Below are 25,734 nucleotides of genomic sequence, written 5' to 3' on the forward strand. Positions count from 1 at the left end.
CTGGATTAATGAGCTCCGTATTATTTACTTCTGTGTGCTGCAGACACTCCAAAGTAAACGCCTCTGCCTAGCTAAGGTCCACCCAGTCGCTGCATCCTGATTCTCCAAGCTGTCACAGCGGTCATTGTTGTTATGATAATGACTTATCTTGCCTGATGGTTGTGAACATCTGTGTGTGGGATGCTCAATTCTCCGCAGGCCGATGGAATTCAGACCTCCGCTGGCCCCTCAACTCCTTGGCTCCTTCGCTCCCCAGCCTTCACTCCTTCTTCTCCTGCACCTTTTGTCATCTTTCTCTGGTTAGCTCACAACACATCTACGCTCAGCTCTCCACTCTGTCTCTCACCGCATCATCAAACTCATGGCAGAGAAAAATGCACGCATAAACATGTGTCAGCATTACAGAAGCCTAGTCTGGCATCCAGGGAATTTTTCTGCCTCTGTTGTACCTGGAGAGACTACAAAGGCGGACGTAGCTGCTTTTTTTTGCCGTGAGAGAGGGCAACTTTGCTTGCTGTTCACATAAATAACGATTGTTATAAGCTCCCAGTCTGACTACGCGGGGATTTTGACTTCTCTGTGCAGTATTTTATTCCAAATCGCAAAGCAAGCTTTTTCATGGGTGATTGCAGCGACACAGTGAGAATGAGGGAAAACAAGATCTCCATAAACTAAGGGACATGGCGAGTTGAAAATATCTGGAAAACGATCATTATGAGGCACTACTTAAAATAATCGCAGCAAAGACAGTTAAAAACCATTGAAATTGAAAAGAATAATTAGAAAAATTGTGACACTTGCAATTACATTTTGATGAGTTTCAAAGCTTTTAAACCATTCTAGCTCTAATTTGCATAACTTTAGCTCCCGATGAGTTCAAAAAGCTTCTCACTCTAACTATTAGAGCCTTTTTTTCAGATTGATAGTGTTTTGAGTCAATGTTTTTTACTACAGAAGACCTACTCCAGAATGTGCTGTAGTTTACTGTACCGCATAACAATGAAAGATATCTTTGTATTTGCCTGCAGCATAAGCCCACCACATGACATGATCTCCCTTCTTCTTTATAGTTACCTAGAGACACTCTGACTTTAAATTCAGCATCTATTTTCAGGGACAAAGTCTTTCTTGTATCTGCTGTTCTTGTCTTTGTTTTGATGATTTTTTTTATTATTATTATCACAGCTTTTGGAGCACAGGGCTGGCCCTGGCCACTTTGGTGTCCAAGGCGAGATTTTATGTTGCTACCTACTGTAGATTGTTATGAAATCACCGCCTCAGACTCATTCACTTAAATCTGCAATCAGTAATCAGTCTGTTAAAAGGAGCCACGTCTGTGTTGTTCTTTACCAGAATATAGATGAAGGAGCAGGTCCCAGGCAAATACGAGTGAGACGCACAATCAATAAAATCAGGTGTTGATGTTTATAATACAATGAAAAAGATTTTCACACTGAATGTTTCCAAAAAGTTTAGCAGCTGAACAATCACTTGGTCTCCTTTCAGTCTCTCTCAGGTCTAAACAGACCTGAGAGCATCTGTGTGGTCGACCTTTTGTTCTGTGAAATATTTCATCTGTTTCTCCTTATAAAGTCTCTTTACCTTCTGCTCACTTACAGTAAAGTCAGACTTTCACCGGCGCTCGCCTCGTGTTTGTGAGCCAGTGTAGCTTGGCTGCGTTTGGAGAAAAGAAAACGCCTTAAACCAGATAATGATAACTTAAAAAATAAAACATTCACAGTAAGCATTGATGGCTGTTTAAACAGGCAAGTCTCTGCTCATGGTTTTTTTATATTTTGAAAAGATTAAAACATAAAATTCAACATTAGAAGCTTAGATTTCAGAGATGCACAGTCTAAAGCTACACAAAGGTTGGCATTTCACCAGATGAACCAACGTATGTCCTGCTGCTTGTGTTTCCCCAGCTGCGAAGACAAAACAGGTAAAGAAAAGCTTCAAGCATTATCTGCCCTGGTCAACACATTGCAAAGCACCCAAGGAAGTAAAATTTTAAAATTTCAGACACTCCATTTATTGCCAAAGTGTGGGTATTCATTGCTCCTACGGCACCAGACGGGATTTGTTAAGACCCTGTGAGGTTTTTTGGCGCTGCAGGAGACCACTGCATTGGGCATGGCATGGAGCAGCAGATCAGTAAAATAGAGGGGGGGAAGTTGGCTGTGAAGTAAATGGCGCAGCAGGGTGTTTAAGAGCAAACTGGAAAGCATAATGGCCATGCTGCTACCCACAGAGAGCCAATTGTGTGTCTGGGGCTCAGTGCTGCTGTCACTTGGGCTGAAACGGATGGCTAATGTAGGTTCCTTCACTTATATTTGTGACACTGTGACATGAAAAGCCCACGTCTTTACAGTAAATCCAGAGCTGATGTACATTCAGAGGGAGTTGAGAGAAATGTATGAGGTCTCACGAAAGAATCCGTATTCCTGCAGTGTTTGGTATATAAACTTTGACGTATTTTATTGGAATTGGATATAGTCGACCAAAACAAGTCAAAAAAACTTTATGTGTTTTTTCAAAGAAAATCTGAAAATTCTGGTGTAAATATATACAGTATTTCTTCACCCCTTTAATCCGATTCCTCCAAACAAAACATGATTTAGTCAAGTACTTTCATAAGTCGCCCAATTTGCATATAGTAAGGACTTTGTGGATAAAAGAAATCAGTAGTGGAAAACAATGTGAAATTATGTTCCAAGTTTTGAAAACCTGGCATGGCACGATTTAATCCATCATCTGGGAAACATATGCAACTGAAACATGATCTACCACCTAAACTGACAGGCCTTTTAAGAAGAGCATTAATCAGAGAAGCAGTCAAAAATACCTATGGTAACTCTGGAGAAGCTGCAGAGAGTCATTGCTCAGGTGAGAGAACCGGTGCACAGGACAACTATTAGTTTTGTACTCCACAGATGTAGCCTAGAAATAGCAAGAAAACACTATTGCTAATAGAAAGTTATAAGAACTCTTGTTTTCAATTTCCCACCAAACCAGTTTGGTCAGGTAAAGTAAAAACTAAGTATGGCAAAAATAATAATAATAATAATTACTGCTAATTCCTAATCTGCCTGAGTTTAAGATATGTTGAAAGGAAGAATAGGCAGAATTTTCAGTCTATAGATTTGCATAGCTGTACAGACATACCTCAAAAGGCATGCAGTTGTATTGGCTTCTAAGGATGGTTATACAAAGTATTATGTAACAACCTCACAACAAATCCATGCACAATTTTAGATTTTCATCTGCAAAAAATGTTGAAAACTATGTATCCCTTTCTTTCCACTTGAACATTTGGCATTACTTTATGTTGGCCTATCACATACGATTCCAAATGAATTAAAATAATAGAAGTTTCTGCAAATTGTGAGCTTTTAAGGGGATACGAATACTACTGCTAATCACCATACATATTTTATGTGTTTCCCTTTAAAAATTGTGCTAGGATCTTTGTCGCCACACAGTCTTCTGTACTGAAGTTTTCAATTTATATAAAAACCATAAAACAAACTGTAATCTGATTTACTAGGGGACTTTTTCTGCCTCGGAGTTCTGTTTAAGGGCTGATCACAGTCTGTTATGATTCCATTACCATGGACTTTAAGAGCACATTTTCCATATTAAAAAGTAGCTGTGTATATTACGCCTCTATGGAGATTAGGCCACAGATTAGTGTAAAACATTTTTTATGGTAAAAAAAAAAGCAGATTGGCTATGTAGGTGTGCCAGGACAGAGGAGTGAGCTAAGAAATCTGCCCAGTTTCTGCTATAATTGCTAATATAATAAGCAGAGCTACACTGAAAAATACTGAACTATAGTCATAAAATTTGGTGTGTTTTTGTGCCCTGATGTCTCCCGCAGAAACGAGTCCCCTCTGTTTCCCCTTTAATGAACTCCTCCTTTCCTGTACCTGTGATAACAAGTTTTTTCTCCAGGCAGCTGACATGTGGATGGCAAGGAGGTGGCATGAAATGACTGTGTGATGACGAATTTGTCCATTAAACCAGGCTGAACAAGAACCAGTAGAGTTCTTCTGGCTCTATTTGTCCCTCTCCTTCCTTTCCCCTCCTTTACTTGTTCTCTAAAGCAGTCTAACAAAAACACACACACAAAAAAGCTCCACTCTGTATTCCCCCCGCTGTGAGAGAACAGCTGTGACATTTGCAGGCTTTTAGCAAAGAATATTACCTTTTAAGTAAACACGAGTGATGTTATTGTTAAAGCAGTGCGTCATTACAGGTTTGTATGGGCACTTTGTAACAGAATGATGTCTTAGTCACCAAGCCCACACTAAAATCCCACACCTGTTGCTAAAAGCCCACATATGTTAGAATTTATCATTGCTTTTTTGGGTCTTAATAAAGCTTTGCTGCTGCAAATCCTTCAGTGACCTATGAGAATATAGTTCCAGGGAGAAAATGCATGCAGGGCATGAAACACAGAACTGTTTGTGAGCTGTACGCCACGGTCACATCTGACACACTCTGCTGAAGTCATATGTTTTAAATGGGCGGCACTGTAGCTTTGTCAAACTCCTCTGTAACCTAAACCTCCTCTGTTTGGGTCGGAGGCCAGACGATGACAGACACCAAAGTGGTTCTTCTAGAGGTAATGTCAAAATGTCACTTTTTAATACACTACAATTTCAGCTTTTATTGGAGGTTTCCCTGCTGGATTTCCTACGCCTGTTGTTACCCCATGTCAATTCAGATTCAGCATTTGCCAACTCCTAGTCCCAAGTGCAAAACTACATTACAGTCAATAAAATCACGTGCCATATAACCATGAAAACACTGTACATTTTTTTTTACCCCTCCAGGGGGTCTTTTTGTGGGCTCTAGTGTCCCTTATATGATAGTGGGCTGACAGGAAATGGGGAAGGTGAGAGGGGAAGACATGCGGCAAATGTCGTCGGGTCCGGGAGTCGAACCCGTGACGGCCGCGTCGAGGACTCAAGGCCTCCAAATATGGGTCGCGCTAACCGCTACGCCACCACGGCACGCCCGAAAACACTGTACATTTAATGAACAATAAAATTCAAAATACATTTCTTGAGTGTTACATGGTCTATATTGGTACAGTAATTGTGTGGCACACTCTAGTCCCAAACCACTGTTGGTCTTGACAGCAACACATATTTTGTCACAAGTGAATAGATTTAATATGCTACACAGACACTGGCAAGTTATTTAATTCATTTTTCCATGACAGTTTTATGGAGGAATTGCTGGAAATTGACTGGCACATTTCAGGTGTTTTTTTTTTTCAGGTTAAAAAAATGAAAACAATTAAAAATAAAAACACCACAGCAATCAGCAACACTATGCAGAATGCTCATATTTGTTGCACATATGTGCATTCAACTCTATATATTTGCAATATATCATCATTATTTCATCAATGGATGTTTGAAAGCACTTACTTATGTTAACTGTATTTTTCTGCTGACAGTTAATGAAAACATGACATTTAAAATTAGAATATTAAAGCAAACCAATTAAAAAATCTATTTTTAGATACAGAAATATGGGCTTAATGAAAAATATGTGTAATACCTGCCTAAAGGTTGTTATTTTCAAAAGGTACTTTTAATCTCACAAATGAGACTCATCAGGACGTATATTCTAATTTATTGAATAATAGCGTATAGCAATGGTCAGAACATAAAATTATTATTTTTTTTTTTATGTACTACCGCACTTGCAGTCTATTTCATAGTTAGAGGCGTTTCTTAGTTTTGCAAAGCTTCAGAACACGATGGCCCGCCACATGTTCCAGTTGGATTACTAATGTGTTGTGCATCACCTTCCCAGTCCCTGCACACCCTTCCTTTGACAAACATGAGATTATGTCAGTTAAGAAAGCTACCATATGTAGTCATAATAAATAAATTATAAATGCATTTCGATTTGGCTTGTTTATCAGACTGAACAAACGTTCTGAAAATAACTACCTTTAATTACATCTTAGCTGTAGGTGAAATTAAAAAAGAAAAGCAAAGCCAGTAAGAGTGTATTGACTAACCTTGGCTGTCATTGAGTAAATGGTGATCTATGCCCAAGAAGTCCTTTCTTGCGTCACATTAAGTGCTGTAACAAGCAATACATTTGCTTGTAACTGCGCTTACTTTGAATGGTTTTCAAAAATAAAAAGAGGGGAAGAACATGCAAACTCCATGAACCTTCTGGCTGCTCTAACCACATTACACTGGCACACTGCCGACTCAAAGTTTAAAGGAGCAACAATAAAATGCACTGCTGTAAAACAAAATTTAGCATGGACAGTAAAAAACCAAAAATATTTGGGTCACACGTTCCTGTAAAAAGATTTACTGTAAGTTTCAGTAGATGACTTTAACCTTTATAACCTTTACAAAGTGCTCTAGTAGTTTATTTGTTTTTTGGGGCTGAGGAATAGTGTGTTATGTATGTGAACAAATTTAACATCTTACAAAATCTGACTACAGGGCCTTTTTCTTATGCAAGAAAAATACTTTGCTAAATGTCACAGTGGCATTCAGCTGGTATGGACATGCTCTTTGATGCTTATGCAGTAAACTGAATTATATTAGCCTTCATGACCCGCAGGAAAGGAGCAACTTTTTTCTTTGTGCCTTGCCAAAAACAAGTCATGCCATGTTTCACTTTGACTTTTAAATGCAATGAAAGCACAGACGATTATGCAATATAAGGTAATGCAAAAATATACAGAACATTTACTGAGCTAAAGCTTGGACAGGAGGTAATTAGGTGCTGATGAATTTAGGGTAGGTTTAATGGGGAGATCTGTGTAAATGCATTAACACACAGGGGTGTTGATTTAGGCTGGCTGTTGAAAACAAGAGCGCAGGAATGTGAAGTTTTGAAGAGAGTGTCAGAAGACAAACTAGGGAAATTAAAATGTGCTTTCATCTAATAATTGACTGTGTAATCTTAGCTTGAATGGGCCTTAAGAGGTTTAGAAAAATCTCAAAGAACAAGACTGAAAATGCTGCCTGTCAAGATTAACAATTATCTGCTCTATCCACATACAGCATAGCACTCTGCACTGTGCTGTACTCTTATCTACAGCAGTCAATTATAAATATTAATTTTGGTGGAGCAAAATGTGCCTGACCCTTGATGAGTCTCAACCCAATTTACATTTTTAAAGATGTTTACATATAATCAGCAATCTTTGAGTTTATTAGGCCCTCAGTTCCTGGTGGTGCATAACTCCTGTGTGGTTTGTTTGTTTCCAGTATGCAGACAGGAAAGGCTTGGAAAGGGACTGTATGAGGCACCAAGAATTATAATTAGTTAATTGAGCTGCAGTGTGATTGTTCACTTTTCAGACTCAGACAAATAAGGAATACTAAGTAAAACATGACTATCGAAGCCCATTGCTGTCGCTTAAATGAAAAAACAAAACAAAACTGTGAAGTCATAATTATGAGGTTTTTTAATCTGATTAACACTTGAATTTTGTTTCTACTATTTTAATTATGATGTTGAGGGTCAGAATTATTACTCTAAATATCCTAATCATTTGAATGTCATAATAATTGACTTTCTACAACTTTCAAAGTCAAAATTATTCCTTTTCATACCATAATTATTAACTTAATTGCATTGTATGTATTGTTGTTGATAACTTTAAAAGGGAAGATTCAACAACTGCTTTAAAATGAATAATTATAACTTAGAATACTGAATTTAGAATACTGAAGTCAAAAGTATACTAAAATATTGAAATCCTGTGTTGGCATTAAAAACTATGACTTTTAAAAATTAAACTTATAACTGAATCTCATTATTCTTAGTATGAAAGTCAGAATTGGGAATTAAACATCAATATTATTAATTAAAAACTCATAATTGTGACTGATTTATTTGCCAGTTCACCTGTCCGGGGTCCAATTGACCGTTAAATACATCCACCAAGGAATAAAGGAGCATAGAAGCTGGATGGATATGTTCAATTTCCATCGTTGAAATGGTGAAATTTGACTCCCAGACGTCACTCGTGGAAAACGATGTGGCTTATTTTCTTTACACCAGCGACATCTAGCGAACAATCCCGTCACTTAAAAGAAGGAAGTTACGTCAAGCCGTACTTCCACCAATCAGCAGCCGCGGTTCTGAATTCGAACGTCCACCCTCGGAAGACGACGTTAGAAAAAATGGATTCTGTTGATGCTCTGTTTTCTTGGTTTTCTTCACGTATTTCGCAATAGAGAAAGAAGCGAAGTTAAAATTCATCGTAAAATATATATCCTGGTAGGTTCAACGTGCCTTCCTTTCATACATAAATATTATCAGACCGCTGTTAAGAAAATTAGCCGTGTGCTTTAGTAAACGGTAACGACGACTGACTTTTTTTTTTTTGTTTTGTTTAGCTAACGGCGCTGTTAGTATCTTGATTTAGGTTTGAGCCCGATATATCGTTGTGGTAAACAACTGAGCACATAGAGAAGGACACATATGTTGATTATATGTTCATAACTCACATAGATCTTGAACCATGGTGAGAGAGAGAGTCCAGAAGAAGTCCTTCCAACAAAGTTTGGAGGACATCAAGGAGAGGATGAAGGAGAAGAGGAACAAACAGCTGGCTAACGCTGCAGCTCCACGCAGGGGACAATCAAGAATGATGAACAAAAACTCAGGTAAGTGTTTGTTGACTCGTTAGAGCTTCCGGTCGTTTAAGAGCTCCGGTTTGTGCGCACACAGAAGCGCAGGGGGCGTTTATGACGAGCAGATCTATATAAACTAAATGGGACGAAGACCATGCAAATGCGTGTAATAAAATGTACCTAATTTAAAATATAATCACAACTAATGTGTAGGTAGTAAACTAAGGTTTCAATATCACAAATACTGTATGACATTAGTTTTAAATGCAGCATTCTTGTTGCATTTCTCTGTTCCAGCAGCTACACTTGCAGAATTTAAATCTAAGTGAATCTGATTGTATTTTTTTATACAACTTATTGCTAAATATTTCCCATTTAAAAAGGGTGTTCCTAAAATGTTATCCCATAAGGTAAAAAAATTAAATATACTGGTAGGATATTTAAGGTTAATTTATGTATTCCTGGTTCTTCAAAAGATGCCAAATTTCTCTTTGTGGTTTTGATGCTCTGTAATGGAGGAGTGATCATTTGATCCATTCTAGCATTGATTTGAGTAAGAATAATAAAACGTATGCAATATAAGCATCTGCTAAACCAAACCACAATTTCCTGTTAGTTTTTATATCTCTTATATGAACCTTCTAACCTAAATACCGCTGAAGACCAAAAGCCATACAGTCCAATAAATTTTTTTTTTATTGATTACATTCAATCATTACAAAAAATTTATGATATGGATGTGTGAATGCTTAATTGCATGAACTGTTAAATATTTTAGAATGGATTCTTCAAGTAAAACTTGGAACATCTCTATTTATTGTCTGCGTTCTATTTTATGTGAGTGTTCTTATATCCGTGTAGTCTCTTGGTTGGATATCTTTTATTCATCACTTTGAGTGAGCTTGCTGGGATTTTTTTTTTATGTGCTTCATAAATAAATTTGAAAAAATCCTATTCTGTGTTCTTATTTTCTCTTAGCATCCAGTTCTACACACACCATCCTTAAAGGTGTGCAACAGAATAACAAAGCGCTGGCTGTGGCCCTGCAAGCTGAGAAGGAGAAAGTGAGGCAGGCCAATGCGGTGATCCTGCAGCTGAAGCGTGAGCAGCAAGCCCTCTTCCTTCACCTGCTTCTCTTCAAGAGGAAGCTCAAGGAGCAGGAGGCGCTGGCAGCAAGTGCTTCACAGGTACACTCTCAGATAATGATGCCCATTTCTTATTCAAGTACTTTTTTATTATTTTTTTTTGTTATCCAGAATGTTATTTATGTGTCCAGATATCACAGTACACCTTTTACCTTTATATAATTTACATTATGTGTTTTCAATGATCTAGGCTAAACCAACAGGGATCCAACAGGAAACCCCAAACCATCAGAATTTGGAGAAGTGAGTTGAAGTGGTTTTTTTTTTCCTTATACATATAGTAGCTTATTTGGGCATCACTGTACATCATTTATCCTGCATTTCTTGTTGGCATTTGATTTGTTTTCATCCTCAGGAGGAAGCAAAGCAGTCAGCAGTTTGATCAGCTCACTTTCTGTGACACTTCACCAATTTGTCCTGGTAATTTTTTTGTTGTTGTTTATATAGATTTATCAGTTGTTTACATTTTGTACAGTGATTATGGCTTTCTGTATAATTATTTGCTGTTGTGTAGATTAGATATGCAGTGATCCTCTTTTTTTTTTTTTTCACTTCTAATATTTATATAGATATCTGACATTTAGTATCGGCCGGTATGATCCGATGCAGAAAAACAGAGCTGGGTTGACTTAAAACACAATTTCAAACTTACTGAATTACAAATGTATTTGATAACTCTGCACCTGTACAGTAAACTTAAATACACCAATAGTTTCACAAATATGTACAAACAATACAACTTTAATTATTTCAGTCAATTCAATTAGGAGTAAAGCGGCCAATGTAAAATAAACAGAAACCGATAAAAACAATATATAAAAAAATAAACTGCAGCAAACCTTTTTTCATGTTTTAGAAAGTGATATTAGGAATTTTTTAATTTAAGTAAAGTAAATAACAAAGCATGACATCACTAAGAGCACAAAGCATAGCATTAGACTGACTAGATCTGACCTTATGGGTCGTGCACATTGTCACCAATACTCACTCTAGAATTTATTTTATTTTTTCAATTTTGGGACCGATACAGATATTAATATTGGATCAGCTCATCTCTAATTTTGATCCTTGACTAGAGTGAAAATATAGAAAAGGCACCTGCAAAATTTAGTGTTTTATTGTATATAATATGTTTAATTTTGTTCTTTACAGAGTTACTGTTATAAATTATTAGCTGGGAGAATGATCTGCTCAGATCATCAGTCTGCTGCATTAATTAAAGTAACTCATATTCAACATATCAAAACTTTTGTATTTATTTTCAAACCATTTCTCTGTAGACTCCCCTCCTTCTAAAAAGAACGGACACATTAACTGTGACAAAGAGGTTGCTCTGCCATCCACGGTGGGTGTGAGGCGTCGGCACGGCGACAGAAGAAGTAGGAGGCGCTCTGAGCGTGTGCAAGAACAACGGCGGTTGAGCAATGCAGACCCAGTTGCTGATCTTAGGGCCATATTACCAAGCCCTATTCACGGTGAGAGTTCAGGTCTGAATCAGAACCACCCAGGAGCAGAACCAGAGACAGTGGATGTTAGTGACAGAGGGGAGTTGCATCACTCTACACCTGAGCCAGTCCGTCCCAAAAAAACACACCAGCAGCCTGCCAGAAAACAAACCCAGCAGCAGCAGCCTCGCTCCAAACCTGAACCAGCTCCACGGAAACCCGACAGAGGCCGCAAACCCGATCGGGTCCTGCTAAAGAAGCCCTGGGAGAATCCCAAACCCAGAGCCCGCTCCAAGAGTCGGGACCGAGTGGCCACACAGGGAAAAGCAGCTCCTCCGCCTCAGAGCAACAAGCTCAACACGTCGCTGGGATTCAATGACACGTTTGACTTTGACTGTGAGGAAACTGTCCACATCACGCCGTTCAAGGCGAAAGGCGAGGAGAGTCAGCCAGCGACACTTCACATTAGTGAAGAGACGCAAGATGAAGACTCGGCGGCTGTTCCCAAACAGAGCGAAACCAGCTCATCATCGCCATCCTCGGAGTCAGAAGACAGCCTGTACGTCCCTCAGAAGACAAGACGGAGACAGTCCTCTCCTGCTAAAACCAAAGTCATCGCCACTCGCAGAGGCCAGCGCTCACTGATTGTCAGAAAAAAGGAAAACATCCCTCCCACCCCAAAGATCTCTGGTGAGTTTTCACAGTAGAAGCTTAGTGGTTTTCTCCTTGTTTCATTGGTACCACTGAAAATGTCCAATTTTCTGTTGATTAGTCTTCCGGGACGAAGAGTCGAAGTTGGAGGTGGCACATTCTGGAAAGGGAGAAGAGAATCACCAGAGTGAGTAAAAGCTGGATTCATTTATTCATATATTTCGCTGAACGTAGCTAAAGTTTCTTGTAGTGTGGAGAAATCTGATGAAATATCTAATTACATCAAAACTGGTAGGTGGAAATATTGACGAAATGAATTAGTTTGATGAAATGTTCCCTATTTAAAAGTGGTAACTTTCTATCCCTCCATCTTTTCTTCTTAGCTTCTTTTGCCGTCTGTGATTTTTGCAGCTTCTGTATTTAAAGCTTGACTGCTATAAAAATATCTGTTATAGATTATTGGAGCTGCTTTGCATTCTAGTGCAAAAATTTCCTGGAGAAAAAAACTGAAAATCTGGAAAAATGAGATTAGAATTTAGGAATGTAATTTTTTTTGTTGTTGTTTTAACTCACTGCATCATAAAAATAAGCTTTTTTTATTAAGTCTTTCTTGTATTTATAGTTTGTGGGAGCAGGCTATGTGGATTTATACCAACCTAAAAAGTTGTTTCTTTCAGAACTTCAGAGGGACAGAATGGAGGACGGTTTCCCTGCTGTCAGCCCTCTGATCGAGGCCGAGATGATGAGAATAGATACTGTCCTGTCCAATTTTGGAGAACTGCCTTGTGAAAATTCTTCTCGTTTATCGAGCCAAACACCTAGGCTCAAAACAGGCCAGAAACGTAAGTTATAATCAACTCTTCCTCTCGGAGGGGAAAAAAAGCTTCTTTTTTTTCTTTGGGTTTATTGAGCTCTGGGTTTTAATTCTTCACTTTTGTTTGTATGTGATTCAATCTGCACCAATTTGCTTTTTTCCATTTCCTTTCCGTCACATCTTTCCTCACATTTCCACAGGTGGGGTTGGTGTAAGGTCAGCAGGGCGGGGCTTGAGTCTGTGTGACGTGACTAATATGTCCCCTGCAGCCTATCGTAATTTCTCCTGTGTCGGCCCACGCCGCTCCGACGCTCCCTCTCGGAAACGCCGCTGCACCATGACCGTCGACTACAAGGAGCCTTCGTTAAATGCGTAAGTTCTTTAAGTAGTTCGCTTATGCTCTTACTAAAATATGACTAAACAATGGTGTTTGTAACTTCCTCACAGAAAACTTCGGCGTGGAGACAAGTTTACAGACCTGCAGTTTCTTCGCTCTCCCATTTTCAAGCAGAAGTCTGGCAGGTCTGTGCAGAAATCCAGGAAGTCTTGCAGCCAGCAGCCATTTGAGAAGTACAACGAGTCTTTTGTTGGATGTCACTGAAGGCAGCCTTTTTGATATATGTTCCTGTAGAGGATTCCCATTTTTTCATGTCTCTGAAGGTTTTCTTTGTGATAGTGTAACCGTAATCAGTTTTTCTTGATTTAAATTCCTTTATTCTGGTTTTTGTCTCCATGGAAATGTAGATGATATTCTCCAAAAATGGTTGGATTACAATATTTTTTAATTCTATGATCTGTGACATCTGTGTATTTTTAATTCTCTATTGTACTGTTTGTGACAATAAACTTTAAAACCACTCAAGTGGTTTGAATGGTGAAACATTTCAAAACAAAAGCACAAAACACAAAATTAGCCTCACATTTGTTTTATTTAGTCTACAAAATAGGCTAATTCTAGGTCAATAAAACCAATTGTACAAAGAGCATGAAATATATTTTATTTTACAGACATATTAAAAAAGATTATTTGTCCCAAAGTTTGGAAAGTACAAACACCTTTTTACAAAACAGCAAAACTGCATCGTATTGCACAATCTTTTCATTTATCTCCAAAGTATAAAGTTATCAATCTCCATCTGCAGGACAAAAATAAGATAATAAATTAAGACCTTGTCTTAAACATAATTCTTCTGAATTAAAGCGCATAAATAAGAATAAACTCTAGATAATTAAAGTAGTTCTGAGTTGACAGTGTAATCCATAAGTAGAAGAAAGGAAAATAGGCAAGAATTCCTGTTAATACTTGGAGGGGGAGGAAAGTGCATTTTGATAGTCGAACCTCCCTTTTGTGGGTTAATGGGGGAAATGTACTTTAAGTATAGATATTTAAAATATACATTGGGCATAAGTGCTTCAAAATGATTAAAATATGTACAAAATTTAAAGGTTATATTCCTCTTTTGGCAGGATAAACTCATCACAGACAAACTTGAACGTTAGTGCTGTACATGCTAATAGCTGCAGTTAGACAGGGAAGCTCCAGCTTGTTTTGCTAACAGGAAACACTTTTCTTAAAGACTCAATCCATCAAACATTTGGCTCCTTCACATGACAACCTGAGTCAACTGAGAGGAGAAAGGTGGACACTAAGAGGCTGTGTAAACAGAAGATACAGTTAGATCTTTAAAAAAAAAAAAAATCAGGTGTCAATGTTTAATAATTTTTAAAAACAAATGATGAAAGCTTTCTCAGTTTTTGGGTATGCACAAAAAAAAAAAATCAAAAATGCCATTCTTTTTTTTTTTCCAAGATTGTTTTTTTTGTTACAATCTTGAGTGTCTACATCCCTCTTGGCAAATCTTTCAAACAAGGAACTGATTCAAGACATAGGCCAGCATGCATTAAACATAAGATATGATCCTGAAACCAACTCCACAATCAATAATCCCTTTCTTTCTTTATTGTCTTCTGCATTACCCGCTAACCTAACCTGCGCCAGGCTACTTGAAAGGAAAACCTCTCATCTTTAGTCTACTTCTCGATGAGGCCTGCCTCTTTGATCTTGGTGTAGAAGAATTTCTCCAGTATGTTGGCACACTTGTAGTACTCGCTCTCCGGAGCGTTGTATTCGCGGCAGTTGGTGAAGATGCGCTGCATGTCGGCCATGAAAAGCTTCCGCGTCGTGTAGTACCTGCTCTTCAGGCGCTCGCTCATCGTCTTCAAGTCTGTGGGTAAAAACAAAATGAAACAAGCAACTTTAAAAAGTTGTTAACAGCACCTTAGATCAAGTAAAAACGTGAAGAGTTTAATTGTTTTTGTCCATTTTTTTTTTACCTTGTCGCTGAAATGTGCTATACATATAAACTTGACTTGACCAGTCATTAAATCAATGTGATTTATCACGTATTTTTTGTAAAGCTGAATTAAGGTTAACTTGCCAGACCTGTGGGTTAAAGTAATCACTTGAACAGAACCCATCTGACAACATGAACTAGGGCAAAATATCTCAAAGGGCAATACACCACGCCCCAATCTAAAGCAATTCAATAACAGATGATTAAGACATTGGCATCTCAGCAGTCTAGACAGAGTCACAAATCCATTGTTAAGGCGTTGAGACTCCAGCAAACCACAGAGAGAGCCATTATCCACATGTTGAGGAAACGTGAAACAGTGGTGAACCATCCTGACAATCAAAATTACACCTAAAGAACATCTAAAGCATCGCAAGGTTTATAAAATGGTTGTGGATAGCTGGAATAGGAGTCATCTACATTCATCAACCAGAAAATCGTGACTTGGATTGTAGATTCCTCTGTGTTGATAATGCCTTTGGTAAAGTACGTAACCCCAAGTTGCCAACCGGTCTGCACAAAGTGAGTGTTGCTGGGTGTTTGCCCAAAGCGTTTTTCTTGTCCACGACTTGAAAAGCTCAACATAAGTTGAGTTAAGTTATCATTTGCCTCTGTTTAGGTCACAGTTTATGGTTTAAATAGAAGGGCCTGGGAATAATGTGTTATTTTTGGTAATTTCACAAGCTAAAAACCACTGCCGGCCAAAAAAGATCCTAAAAGGCTCATCTCACATTTCCCTAAAATCTCAATGATCCCCAAGACTTTGGAAAAAGCTTCTGTGGATCAATGAGACAAAAAATGTCACTTTTTGGAAGTTGTTTATCAGGTTCACAGGAATAGCATTTCAAAAAATAATGCACATAAAATCTACATCTAAACATGGTGCTTCTTCTGGACCTGGACAACTTGCTCCAACTGATGGAACCTTCTTTCTAGCAGAAAATCTGGAAGGCGAATGTTGGACCACCATTTTGTGGCCTTAAATGTACTTCAGTTACACAGCAGAACGATTACTTGAAGAGCACCACTTCTGAATGGCTCAATAAACAAAGGCTTTGAATTGTCTTAGTCCAAGTCTGGAGTTTAATCTGACAGAGATGTTATGGCGTGACATTTCATTCGTGCCTGTTTCTCTGTGAACAGTGGGCTACCCCATATAGATCTAAAAGACTCATTGCCAGTTGCTGCAAATGTTAGTTGCTGCATAAAGTAGCAGAGCCAGTTGTTTATTCTTTTCACATAGGGCCAGGTTGCCTTGGAAAGCTTTCACCCTTAATAAATTAAATTAGAAAACAGCTTTTTGTGTTTACAGAGGCTGTTGCTGTCTGAAAAGCAAAAACAGAGGTAAGAGGAAAAACGTCTTCATATGACTATGTAATATTTGATCTTAAACAAACCACAGTCATACACACCCATTGGGAAACGAATGACTTGGTAGTAGCCAGGTGCTTCTGTTTTCTTCACAGGCTCCATGAAAGGCCAGGCGTTCTGATGATTCTGAAACACACATACATGCACAGCAATAAGTTTTCTTTTAATATTTTTGGGATTTTATGCGGATCCTTCCTTGCTAAAATTTAAACTTTGCTCTTCCCAAGTATTTTTAGCTAACCCTTCTGGTCAGAAGTAATATGTTTTGTGCTTTTGTTAGAGTTGTACACAAGCAGAATCAAATTACTTCGCTCTCCAAAACGCAAAATCTCTAAGATTTAGATTAAATCTTTAATCAGATGAACAGGAGACGATACGGGTGGAGGGGTGGAGCAGAACAAAGATGCGTTTAAGTCATGTCCAGCCTTGATCGTCAAAGGGAAATGGAGAATTTCAGGAATGCAGTCGTTTCACTTACATATTCCTGACTAAAGGAAAAAGGAGACAAACAGCCGTTCTTACAATATAAATCACTCCCAACATTCCCTTTGGGGAAGTTATGTTATAGGAATAAATCATTTGTCCAGTTAACCTTGTCCCAGGTTTTTTGGAAACCTTTCCAGGTCTAGAAAAGTATGGATAGAAAGAACAGATTATATTTTCTGTCAAATTTAACCATCAACGTTTCTTTTTAAAAAAATAAATAAAAGATCCATCCACCTATTCAACTTTTCAATCCATCCATCCATTTTCTTACACTCTTATCCCTTTTGGGTCTGGAAGGGTGCTGGTGCCTATCAATGGGCGAGAAGCGGGGTACACCCTGGACAGGTTGCCAGTCCATCGCAGGGCAACACAGAGACAGACAGGACAAACAACCATGCACACACACACTCACACCTAGGGAAAATTTAGCGAGACCAATTAACCCAACAGTCATGTTTTTGGACTGCAGGAGGAAGCCGGAGTACCCGGAGAGAACCCACGCATGCACAGGGAGAACATGCAAACTTCATGCAGAAAGACTCGTATCCAGGACCTTCTTGCTGCAAGACAACTGCGCCACTGTGCAGCCCACTTTTCAATCCATCTGAGTCTTTCAATTTCCACTCAAAAATGAGTTGAAAAACGGTCAAGAACTTTGGAAATTTAAGTCTGAAATGTTGTCATTAGAAGGGAACCATGCTGGAGCCTTACCTTCACATGCTGCAGGATGGTTTTCAATGTGCTGTAAAGTTGGTCAGGGTCCTTCAATTCCTTCCTACAGCAACAAAATAAAGAGTGAATAAATGACTCCAGACTATGACTGTTGTTTCTTGTATTTCTTGTCCTAGTTTAAATATCTTGTTTTTATCTCTATTATTAAAATCTGTTTTAAAATTATTATTTGAAGGACTGAAGGGTGAACTCCTGGACTCTTACCCCTTTCCTGCAGGCTTCCAGCCAGTTTCACCTGTTGATATAACCAAAAAAAAAGAAACATTCAATATCCTCAAAGCATTCAGAACAAATTAGTATTAGCTTGTTTTTCTATAGTGTGTGCCGTGCAGTTCTCAGTAACGTACGTATGCCGGGAATGCTCTCGATTGGAATCTGCCGGACCCCGTCCTTAAAACAGGACAGCCCCGGGTAGACCTTTCGGATCTGGGCCTGCTTCCTTTCTATCAGCTTCTTGATGATCTGACGGAGACACAGGAGAGGCTGAGTTTGAGAACAGAGAGAGAGAGATGCAAGACTTTGTCAAATAAGCACTCAGGTACCTCCTTCTGCTTCTTGATGATAACGGAGAACTCTGTGTAGGGGATGCTAGGGTTGAGTTCACATCCCATCAGCGTGGCTCCCTCGTAGTCCTTGATGTAGCCCACGTACTTGGCTTTGGGGACCTTGATGTCCTTTGAAAAACCCTGAGAGGGATAAAAGCAAAACGATCAATTCTAAAACTAATTTAATGCTATTCACGTCTCTTCACCTAGATGGACTGTTACCTGTTTCTTGAAGTACCCAATTGCGTACTCGTCAGCATAAGTGAGGAAGTTGAGTATTTTGTGTTTTATGTGATATTCCTTTAGGTGGTTCATTAAATGGGTCCCATAACCCTGCAACCAAAGATCAGAAAACAGAGCTTTGAAAAATGATGTTTTAAGATAATTAAATTTTTTTGCATGTGAAAAAGCTGTGTGATACAAGAACTACACCCAACTATTTGTAATAATTGGTGTTCAACTTAAAACAGTCATTTTAATCATGATGCTACGACACATTTTAATCGGATTAAAGTCCAGAAACTGTGGAAATGTGGGAAATGTCTCTCCATGTGGTTTACAGGAGTCATTTTTAACCCGTCCAGTTGTCAATTAAGTTGTTTCTCATCTATTTTATAATATCATTGTGTTGCTCTTTCTAAGGCTACTTTCTATATATAAACTATATAGAAAGTTTATATAAAAGCAGTATATTGTGAAATAATCATTTGAAAACTGCATTTTGTTTTTACTTAGATTACCTTTTGTCTGATGTTAAAATTCGATGATCAGACAAATCATCAAACTTGTCAGATGATTTGTCTGATGAGGCCAAAATTTTGGCCTCATTTAAGTGAGGCCAAAATGCAACAACCAAAAAAATAATAATTTGTGCATACTTTTCACAGCACTACAGATAAACAACAGGAAGTGAAGTGCCTAAGAGACTGTTCTCACCTTGACTTGCTCATTGGACGTGACGGCACAAAATACAATCTCTGTGAAGCCCTGCGATGGGAACATCCTGAAACAGATCCCTCCAATGACCCGGCCATCTTTTATCAAAGACAGCGTTTTATGTTTCCTGCCAGGAAAGAGACACAGGCGACCTCATTACCCTAATGCCTGTCTGAACACGGGTAACAATAATAAACCAACAAGTTAGAAATACTCACGGGTCAAAGACCAGTCGGGTTATGTATTCTTTGGGCATCCGGGGAAGCTGGTGGGAGAAGACGTTCTGAAGGCCAACGAGCCACATCAGGATCCGCTTGTTGGGCTTCTGATTGAGCGAGTTCCCGATGACGTGGAATTCGATAACTCCTCTCCGCTCTTCGAGGCGGGCGGCTTCATCGCGGGCAGAATGAGCAGACAGCAGACTCGTCTGACCAGGAGAGAGGTGTAAAAGAGACATGATCATCCTGTTGCCATTATAAAAACTTTACTCCTCACATTATTAAGGACAGAACCCAACGTAACATTGTTATATGATGCCTTAACACGGTTGGCAAAGTAGGGTTGATAATTTGAGGCAATAACAACCCGAGTTATTAGTGTCACGGAAAAAAAATTATCAAATAAATTCTTAAATTGCTGTAGCATAATGTCACAAAAATCCAACTTTTAATTTGAAAAGTTACTCAGTGAGGGAAGGAACTCCTATTTTAAGAAATAACTGTCTTTTACAAAACAATACAGCCATATTCAATAAATTAGATTCTGATTCGGCTTGGTTGGCGGATAATAACAAACAGGATATATATTAATAAGGTTCCTAATCAGACCCACAAGATTACAGATTCTCCATCTGAATGATGAGCATGAGGTGCTTTCCAAATATCCATCTAATGTTTCACACCAAACCCAGCTAGAATATTTGTTGCTTGAAAACCTCGCTTCCTGTGTCATCACATAATGCGCTTCATTATTTTTGCAACGGTAGGACAGGAAAGATTTTTACCTGACATCTCACTGGGTCTAATTTCTGTTCAAAATGTAAAAATGCAACTCTTCACTGCAGTTCTATAACAGCATCAATTCACTCAAGTTAAATATATTTTCTAATTTTCAGTATTAGAGGAAGGATGGCTGCAGCAATAATAGATAATTGTTAGATATCTTCAAGAAAACAAGTGAAAGAAAACAGAAGATTGCAAACAAGCAAAACACCAAATAATAAAGCTGTATAAAGAAAGAAGATTTTTAGTGTCAGGTTTTTTGCCTCCAAATCTGAAATGGCTCAGATTATGTTTGTGGGAAAAAGAAAAAAAAAAGAAAATCAGATGTGGTACCACAAGAAAGGATCAGAAACACAAACTAATATTAGTAAAAATAATTCTGAGGGGCGTGCCGTGGTGGCGTAGGGGTTAGCGCTACCCATATTTGGAGGCCTTGAATCCTCGACGCGGCCGTTGCGGGTTTGACTCCCGGACCCGACAATATTTGCCGCATGTCTTCCCCCCTCTTCTTCTCCCTTTCCTGTCAGCCTACTTTCATATAAGGGACACTAGAGCCCACAAAAGACCCCCTGGAGGGGTAAAAAAAAAAAAATTCTGAAGGAGCACAGGGTTCTACATCACAGCTTTGCCTCGTAAAACAGAAACGTGCCGGCTCAGTTTGTTCCAAGTGTTACTGGGTACAACAAGAACTGAAGAAGCTGTAAAGGAGGCAGAGGCATCATCACATTATAAGACGACACTGAACCGAAGATCCTCCTTAAAAATTTAAATATATTTAAAAAACAGTATTTTGTCTCATGTTTAGTTTAAACACATCTTTGGTATGTTACATAATCCATGCGTTTCTTCTTATTTATTTATTTTTTTTCTACCCTCTGCTTTCAATTAAAGGTTACCTCTGGAATGGTGGCAGGGTCACTGATGGTTGCCATGACTTCATTGATGAGGTCCATGGGGATGTCCCCTACCACCCTGGGTCTCTTGTTCTCTTCATGGTGAAGCAGCTCTGAGGCTTTTCGCTTTTCTCCTACTGTGAAACCAATACATACACGGTACAAAGCGCTCTTTGAAATCCTCATCTTTCTTCTGTGTTATGTGCTTCACAAAAAAGACAGACATCAACCAGGATTTAAAGATAGCTCACTGTGAGCTTAGCTTCACCAGCCATGTTAGCATTATTTGTGTCATTTGCCTCATGTTTTGGTTGATGATACAAGCTTGGGACAACAAACTGAACATGCAAAGTGAGTCAATTGTCAGACGTGACAATTATTAGCTAGAAAGTTGCGGTTTTATTATTTAAGGAGACAACTTGAGTAATTGCAAGTTTGTCTGCGATACCTGGGCTTGACTCCAGAACAGAGGCGGGTTTCCTGGCAGGGCTCACACTTTCACAAGTGGACGGGTCCACTGACACGGGACTGGTGCTGTAGTATATGGGCCTGGTGACTGGGGGAGCACTTATCACTGCACAGACATTAGCAGAATAAATACGAACAGACATATTGTGTATGTCACTTTTTGTCCATATATTAATATTATATCAGTAGCAAATGTCTCAGTGAGGGTTTGCACTACCTGTGTGGACAGGAATCTGCCCTCCTGTTGCTCCCACCAAGAAGTCTTGGCTCCAGATGGGAGAGCTGTGACTGTAAACTTCCTCTTCCAACATGGACAGGAATCTGAAAGAGAGGAAAACACAGCTAGAACATTACTATATTCAAACATGTTTGTACATACAATGCAGAACTGCACTGCTATTTTCAAATCACATCAGGTAAAATAATGATTGGCTTTTTTTTGTTCTGGTTATGTACACTTTTGGATGAAATCCTTGTCTGACTTATTTCAGACATTACCGTATTTTTCGGACTATTTGCCGCTACTTTTCCCCCACGCTTTGAACCATGCGGCTTATAGCCCGGTGCGGCTTTTCTGTGTATTTTTCTTCAACCACCAGGGGACTCTTTAGCAGGAAGTGAATCATTGGAAGTCAAAATTGGAAATCAAAGAAGAAAGTGCTAATTGTCAGTTAGAACAAGCACATGCTAACAGCAGGCACAACGGAGAAACTTCTTCAAACTCATATGATGCATCTTTTAAGTTGAAGGCTATCGATCTGGCAGTACAGGACGGAAATTGAGCCGCTGCACGTAAACTCGGCGTTGGAGACGGAGTGCTGTGTCCTTAATAAATCCAGCAGGTTTATTGCAGCCCTCTGCTGTGTCCTTGTGAAAAACCGAGAGCGGTGGAGATACCAGCGGCTTATAGCCCAGTTCTGCTTATATATTTACGTTTCTAGTTTTTTCAAAAGAATTTGTAGGTGCGGCTTATAGTATGGTGCGCTCTATAGCCCTGAAAATACGGTAACCTTATAAATCTTTTTTGGTTTACATTTACCACAGTGGGTACTCTCTGCATGTCATTTCTGTGCTTAGTTGTGTCTCTACACAAGACAAACAAGCTGACTGAGTTGCTGCCATCCGTAATTTTGTGTGATCACTTTAGACTTCAGGGCCACAGTAGGTTGAATAACCATTGGATGTGCATAAATCTGTGGTCCAGATTAATAAGTCAGACTTATGAAGCTCTGGTCCATAAGCATGACTGTTATTTTGCTGTGCACACTTTTACATATTTTGTACTTACTTGGGAAAGTGTGTGAGAATGAGAGTGCGTTTCTCAGGAGGAAGCTTGTCCTTCTCCTGTCTGGCCTGCTCCAGCAGCTGCTTTCTCATCACAGTGAACACGGAGCGCAGCAACGTCCGGCCGAAGATCTGCGTGGTCTCGTAGCGCGGTAAGCTGTCGCAGAACTGCGGCACATTGCAGTAGCAGAGCCATCTGTAGAATGCGTGCCAACACATTTTAGAACGTGGAAATCACATTGTGCTGATGAATGCCGAATTCAAGTCTGCTTAATATAACCTGGTGTAGTTGACTTTGTATCCAACCACGTCATCACTGGGCACCCTTTGGCGTCTCTGAGAGGGAGTTTCCAGCTGCCAGTAGTTGATCTGATTCAGGAACATCTTGGCCAGCTCCATGATAGTTTGTCGTTCCTTTGACGGTAGGTGGCTGAATTTGTACTGGACGAAATTATTCACTCCCTTTTTGAACAATGAGAGAACAGTGGCGTGACGCCATGGCGCTAATAAAATGCAGCTGTTCTTTTCCAGTTCCAGACTTGATTTACCTGCTCAATGCTGGGCTTTTCAAACGGCGGACTCTCTTGTGCCTCTAACATCGGCTTACCCATCTGTAGGATAGATTTTCTCAACAGCTGTAGGGAAACGGAACAATGTGTTGTTCGCTTCTGTGCAATGCAAATGAATGTCTTCACAGTAAGGACGAGGTAGGCGGTAGGTTACTTTGAAGAGGGAGAAGTAGACTTGTTTGGTGTCAGCATCCTCCTCCTTGTGAACACAGGTGTAGAGATACTCCACATCCAAAACAACACCTAGTAGTCTGTTCATTTCCTCCTCTGAAACATTTTCAAGATGGGTCACGTGATCACCTACAGAAGACAAAAAAAAAAGCTATTAGCAAAAAAAAACACTGAAACTGACAACATTGAGCAATACGGAGCTGTAGATGTTTTTTTTTTTTTAGTACCTAACGTGTGAGAACAGCTCCGACAAGGTTCCTGTAAGTTCACTGTGTTGGATTGCTGGTCAGTTTGAGGAGGTGTCGGAGGCGGGTTCTGACTTTTCCAGCCATTACATTTACAGGCTCCTTCAGCCTGTGGAAAACATGACTCAAATTAGTACAGTCAGGAACAGATGCCAGTGCAGTTATCAGATACATTTTAATAAAGGAAATCATTCACATGTTAATGTTTTTGGTATTTTAATTCCAGCAGTGAAATTTGTAGCATCTATTAAATTTTGATGATCACGGTTTACAGCTTATTACAATTGAGTTTCTCAACAAAAAAAAAAAAGCTATGCTATATAAGAATACTTTAGAAATGTAGGTCTTGTGGAAAGTACATCAACACATTTACATTCACTCAGTACTTTGTAGGGCCTCTTTCTGCATGAATTAGTACTTTTCGGCAGTGTGAGCAAAATCCTACTGGAAAATTAAATTCAAAGCAAGTGAGTGGAAGAAAGCATGAAGTGCTGTATTTTTTCTTATTCAGGTAACTGGGGTCCTTTTTCTCCAGACCAGGGCTCTGCAACCTTAGTTGCCTTTACAAAACTTGCCTCAAAAATGTACAGAATTCAGTTTTTAAAAATTTAAATGTAATTTTTAGTGCTAAGGTTTAGAGTCTTGCATTAAGTTTTGTTTTTTCATCTCGACATCGCATTTTTTTAGCAACTGAATTTTGTGTTTTTATTAGCTGTATACTCATCGAGATTACAGAAAAAGAAAAACTCTGAAATGCATTCGTGAGACGAATCTGTGTTTGAACTTCATTACTGGAACAAACAAACTTATTCTGTTTGGCTCAGGTGCATCTTACTCACTAAAGTAAACAGAAACTTGCCATGGCTGTAACACCGTGTACAGGCGAGGTATCTCACCACGGTCAGCTGGGCTGGGCTGTTCTGAGCATGCGCTCTGGAACGACAACAAACTCCGCCCACCCCAGCAGCTGTCACCCTGTCAAAACAAAGACCCCGGTCCCTCTCTGCGGATCATAGCTGCATAAGCAACACAAACTCCTGTGTGTGCCTACAGATGTATTCTGTCAGGCGGCCCCGGCTCGGTGAAATGCGCCGGTGAAGTCGGGGTGAAACCGCGCACTAACACACGGAGGGACACCGCGTCTCTGCTCACAGCCAGCGACTCCAAAAAGGCAGAGCTGAGCCAATGTTTACGCTCACCCACCCCCCACCTTGACAGAGCCAGGGTAGCGCTGTAAAAACACGGAGCTTGCAGCTACAGGGCCGCTGCCGAAGAGCCCGAGTGCAACACTTAAACTTCTTTAAATAGCTCTGCTCGTTTCATCAACCGGTTTGTGCATGTACACATTTTTAAAAATGGGGGGGGGGGGGGGGGGGGAACTGGTGTTCGGCAATGGCTTCCTTTGCTGCGCTTGCATTTAAGAAACTATTGCAACCGACCCAAACAAGCTCTTCGCGCGGATTAAACAGTCAAAACTGCAGCGCTCTAAAAGTCTACCGTGTGTAAGCTGTGCATACTTTACAGGATGAATACACCCCGAGTTTTTCCAGTTTCTTCGGCCGTGGTGAGGAGCGGAGTTGCGCCTTCTTCGCGGCTATACGTGCAGATCCTCCAGCGGCGCTGGAGCCCTCCGTCCCCGCGGCTCCGGGAGCGGCCGGAACCAGGCCCGCGGCTCCGACGGCCGGCGAACCTTGTTGAATCCCCACGCTGTCGGCCATGACTGCTCACCGAAAGCCCGAAGGGACCGCAGGCCCGGGGAACACGATCGCCCTGCCGTCCGCTCTATTCCACAGGCGGAGGATCAGACATGGCGCTCATCCTTATTTTCAATTTCTCGCTGTAGGCCCATTTTCCTCCGCTAGGGGACTCGGATTGGACGCGCCAGTTTAACTGACTGCAACTCTGAGAGGAGAGGACGCAAAAAAAAAACGCAGCTAATCATGGGGAATTTTCAAGGTCAGATCTGGTGGAGGGAAAAAACAAACGTGGAG

At 39.8% G+C, this 25,734-nt stretch overlaps 3 protein-coding genes across 5 annotated transcripts in view; 2 read left to right on the plus strand and 1 right to left on the minus strand.

The window, feature by feature from the left end:
* The window catches only part of aunip (aurora kinase A and ninein interacting protein), a 954,922-nt gene that overhangs the window by 292,349 nt on the left and 636,839 nt on the right, over positions 1–25,734 (plus strand). The gene's annotated exons all lie outside the window — the stretch shown is intronic.
* On the plus strand, positions 8,112–13,546 carry sgo1 (shugoshin 1). The gene is made up of 10 exons (XM_028036547.1): positions 8,112–8,277; positions 8,512–8,666; positions 9,612–9,820; positions 9,969–10,021; positions 10,134–10,198; positions 11,059–11,913; positions 11,996–12,061; positions 12,552–12,716; positions 12,889–13,060; positions 13,136–13,546. The coding sequence occupies exons 2-10, from the start codon at positions 8,522–8,524 to the stop codon at positions 13,287–13,289; spliced, it is 1,884 nt and encodes a 627-aa protein (XP_027892348.1). The 5' UTR covers positions 8,112–8,277; positions 8,512–8,521; the 3' UTR covers positions 13,290–13,546.
* On the minus strand, positions 13,666–25,622 carry kat2b (K(lysine) acetyltransferase 2B). 3 transcript variants are annotated; one of them, XM_028036533.1, is made up of 18 exons: positions 25,261–25,622; positions 23,726–23,852; positions 23,482–23,627; positions 23,307–23,393; positions 23,039–23,220; positions 22,763–22,954; positions 21,692–21,795; positions 21,455–21,580; positions 21,010–21,152; positions 19,331–19,539; positions 19,113–19,239; positions 18,399–18,509; positions 18,174–18,317; positions 17,979–18,093; positions 17,836–17,866; positions 17,611–17,674; positions 16,455–16,539; positions 13,666–14,913 (listed from the first exon to the last, which is right to left on the minus strand). In XM_028036533.1, exons 1-18 carry the CDS (start codon positions 25,459–25,461, stop codon positions 14,720–14,722), a joined length of 2,388 nt encoding a protein of 795 aa, XP_027892334.1. In that variant the 5' UTR covers positions 25,462–25,622; the 3' UTR covers positions 13,666–14,719. The 3 variants fall into 3 exon arrangements, with proteins under 3 accessions (XP_027892334.1, XP_027892335.1, XP_027892336.1); XM_028036534.1 differs by having other exon boundaries at positions 21,010–21,143; positions 25,261–25,621; XM_028036535.1 differs by having other exon boundaries at positions 25,241–25,334.

The sequence above is a fragment of the Xiphophorus couchianus genome, chromosome 13 (assembly GCF_001444195.1).
Source record: "Xiphophorus couchianus chromosome 13, X_couchianus-1.0, whole genome shotgun sequence".
Lineage (NCBI taxonomy): Eukaryota > Metazoa > Chordata > Actinopteri > Cyprinodontiformes > Poeciliidae > Xiphophorus > Xiphophorus couchianus.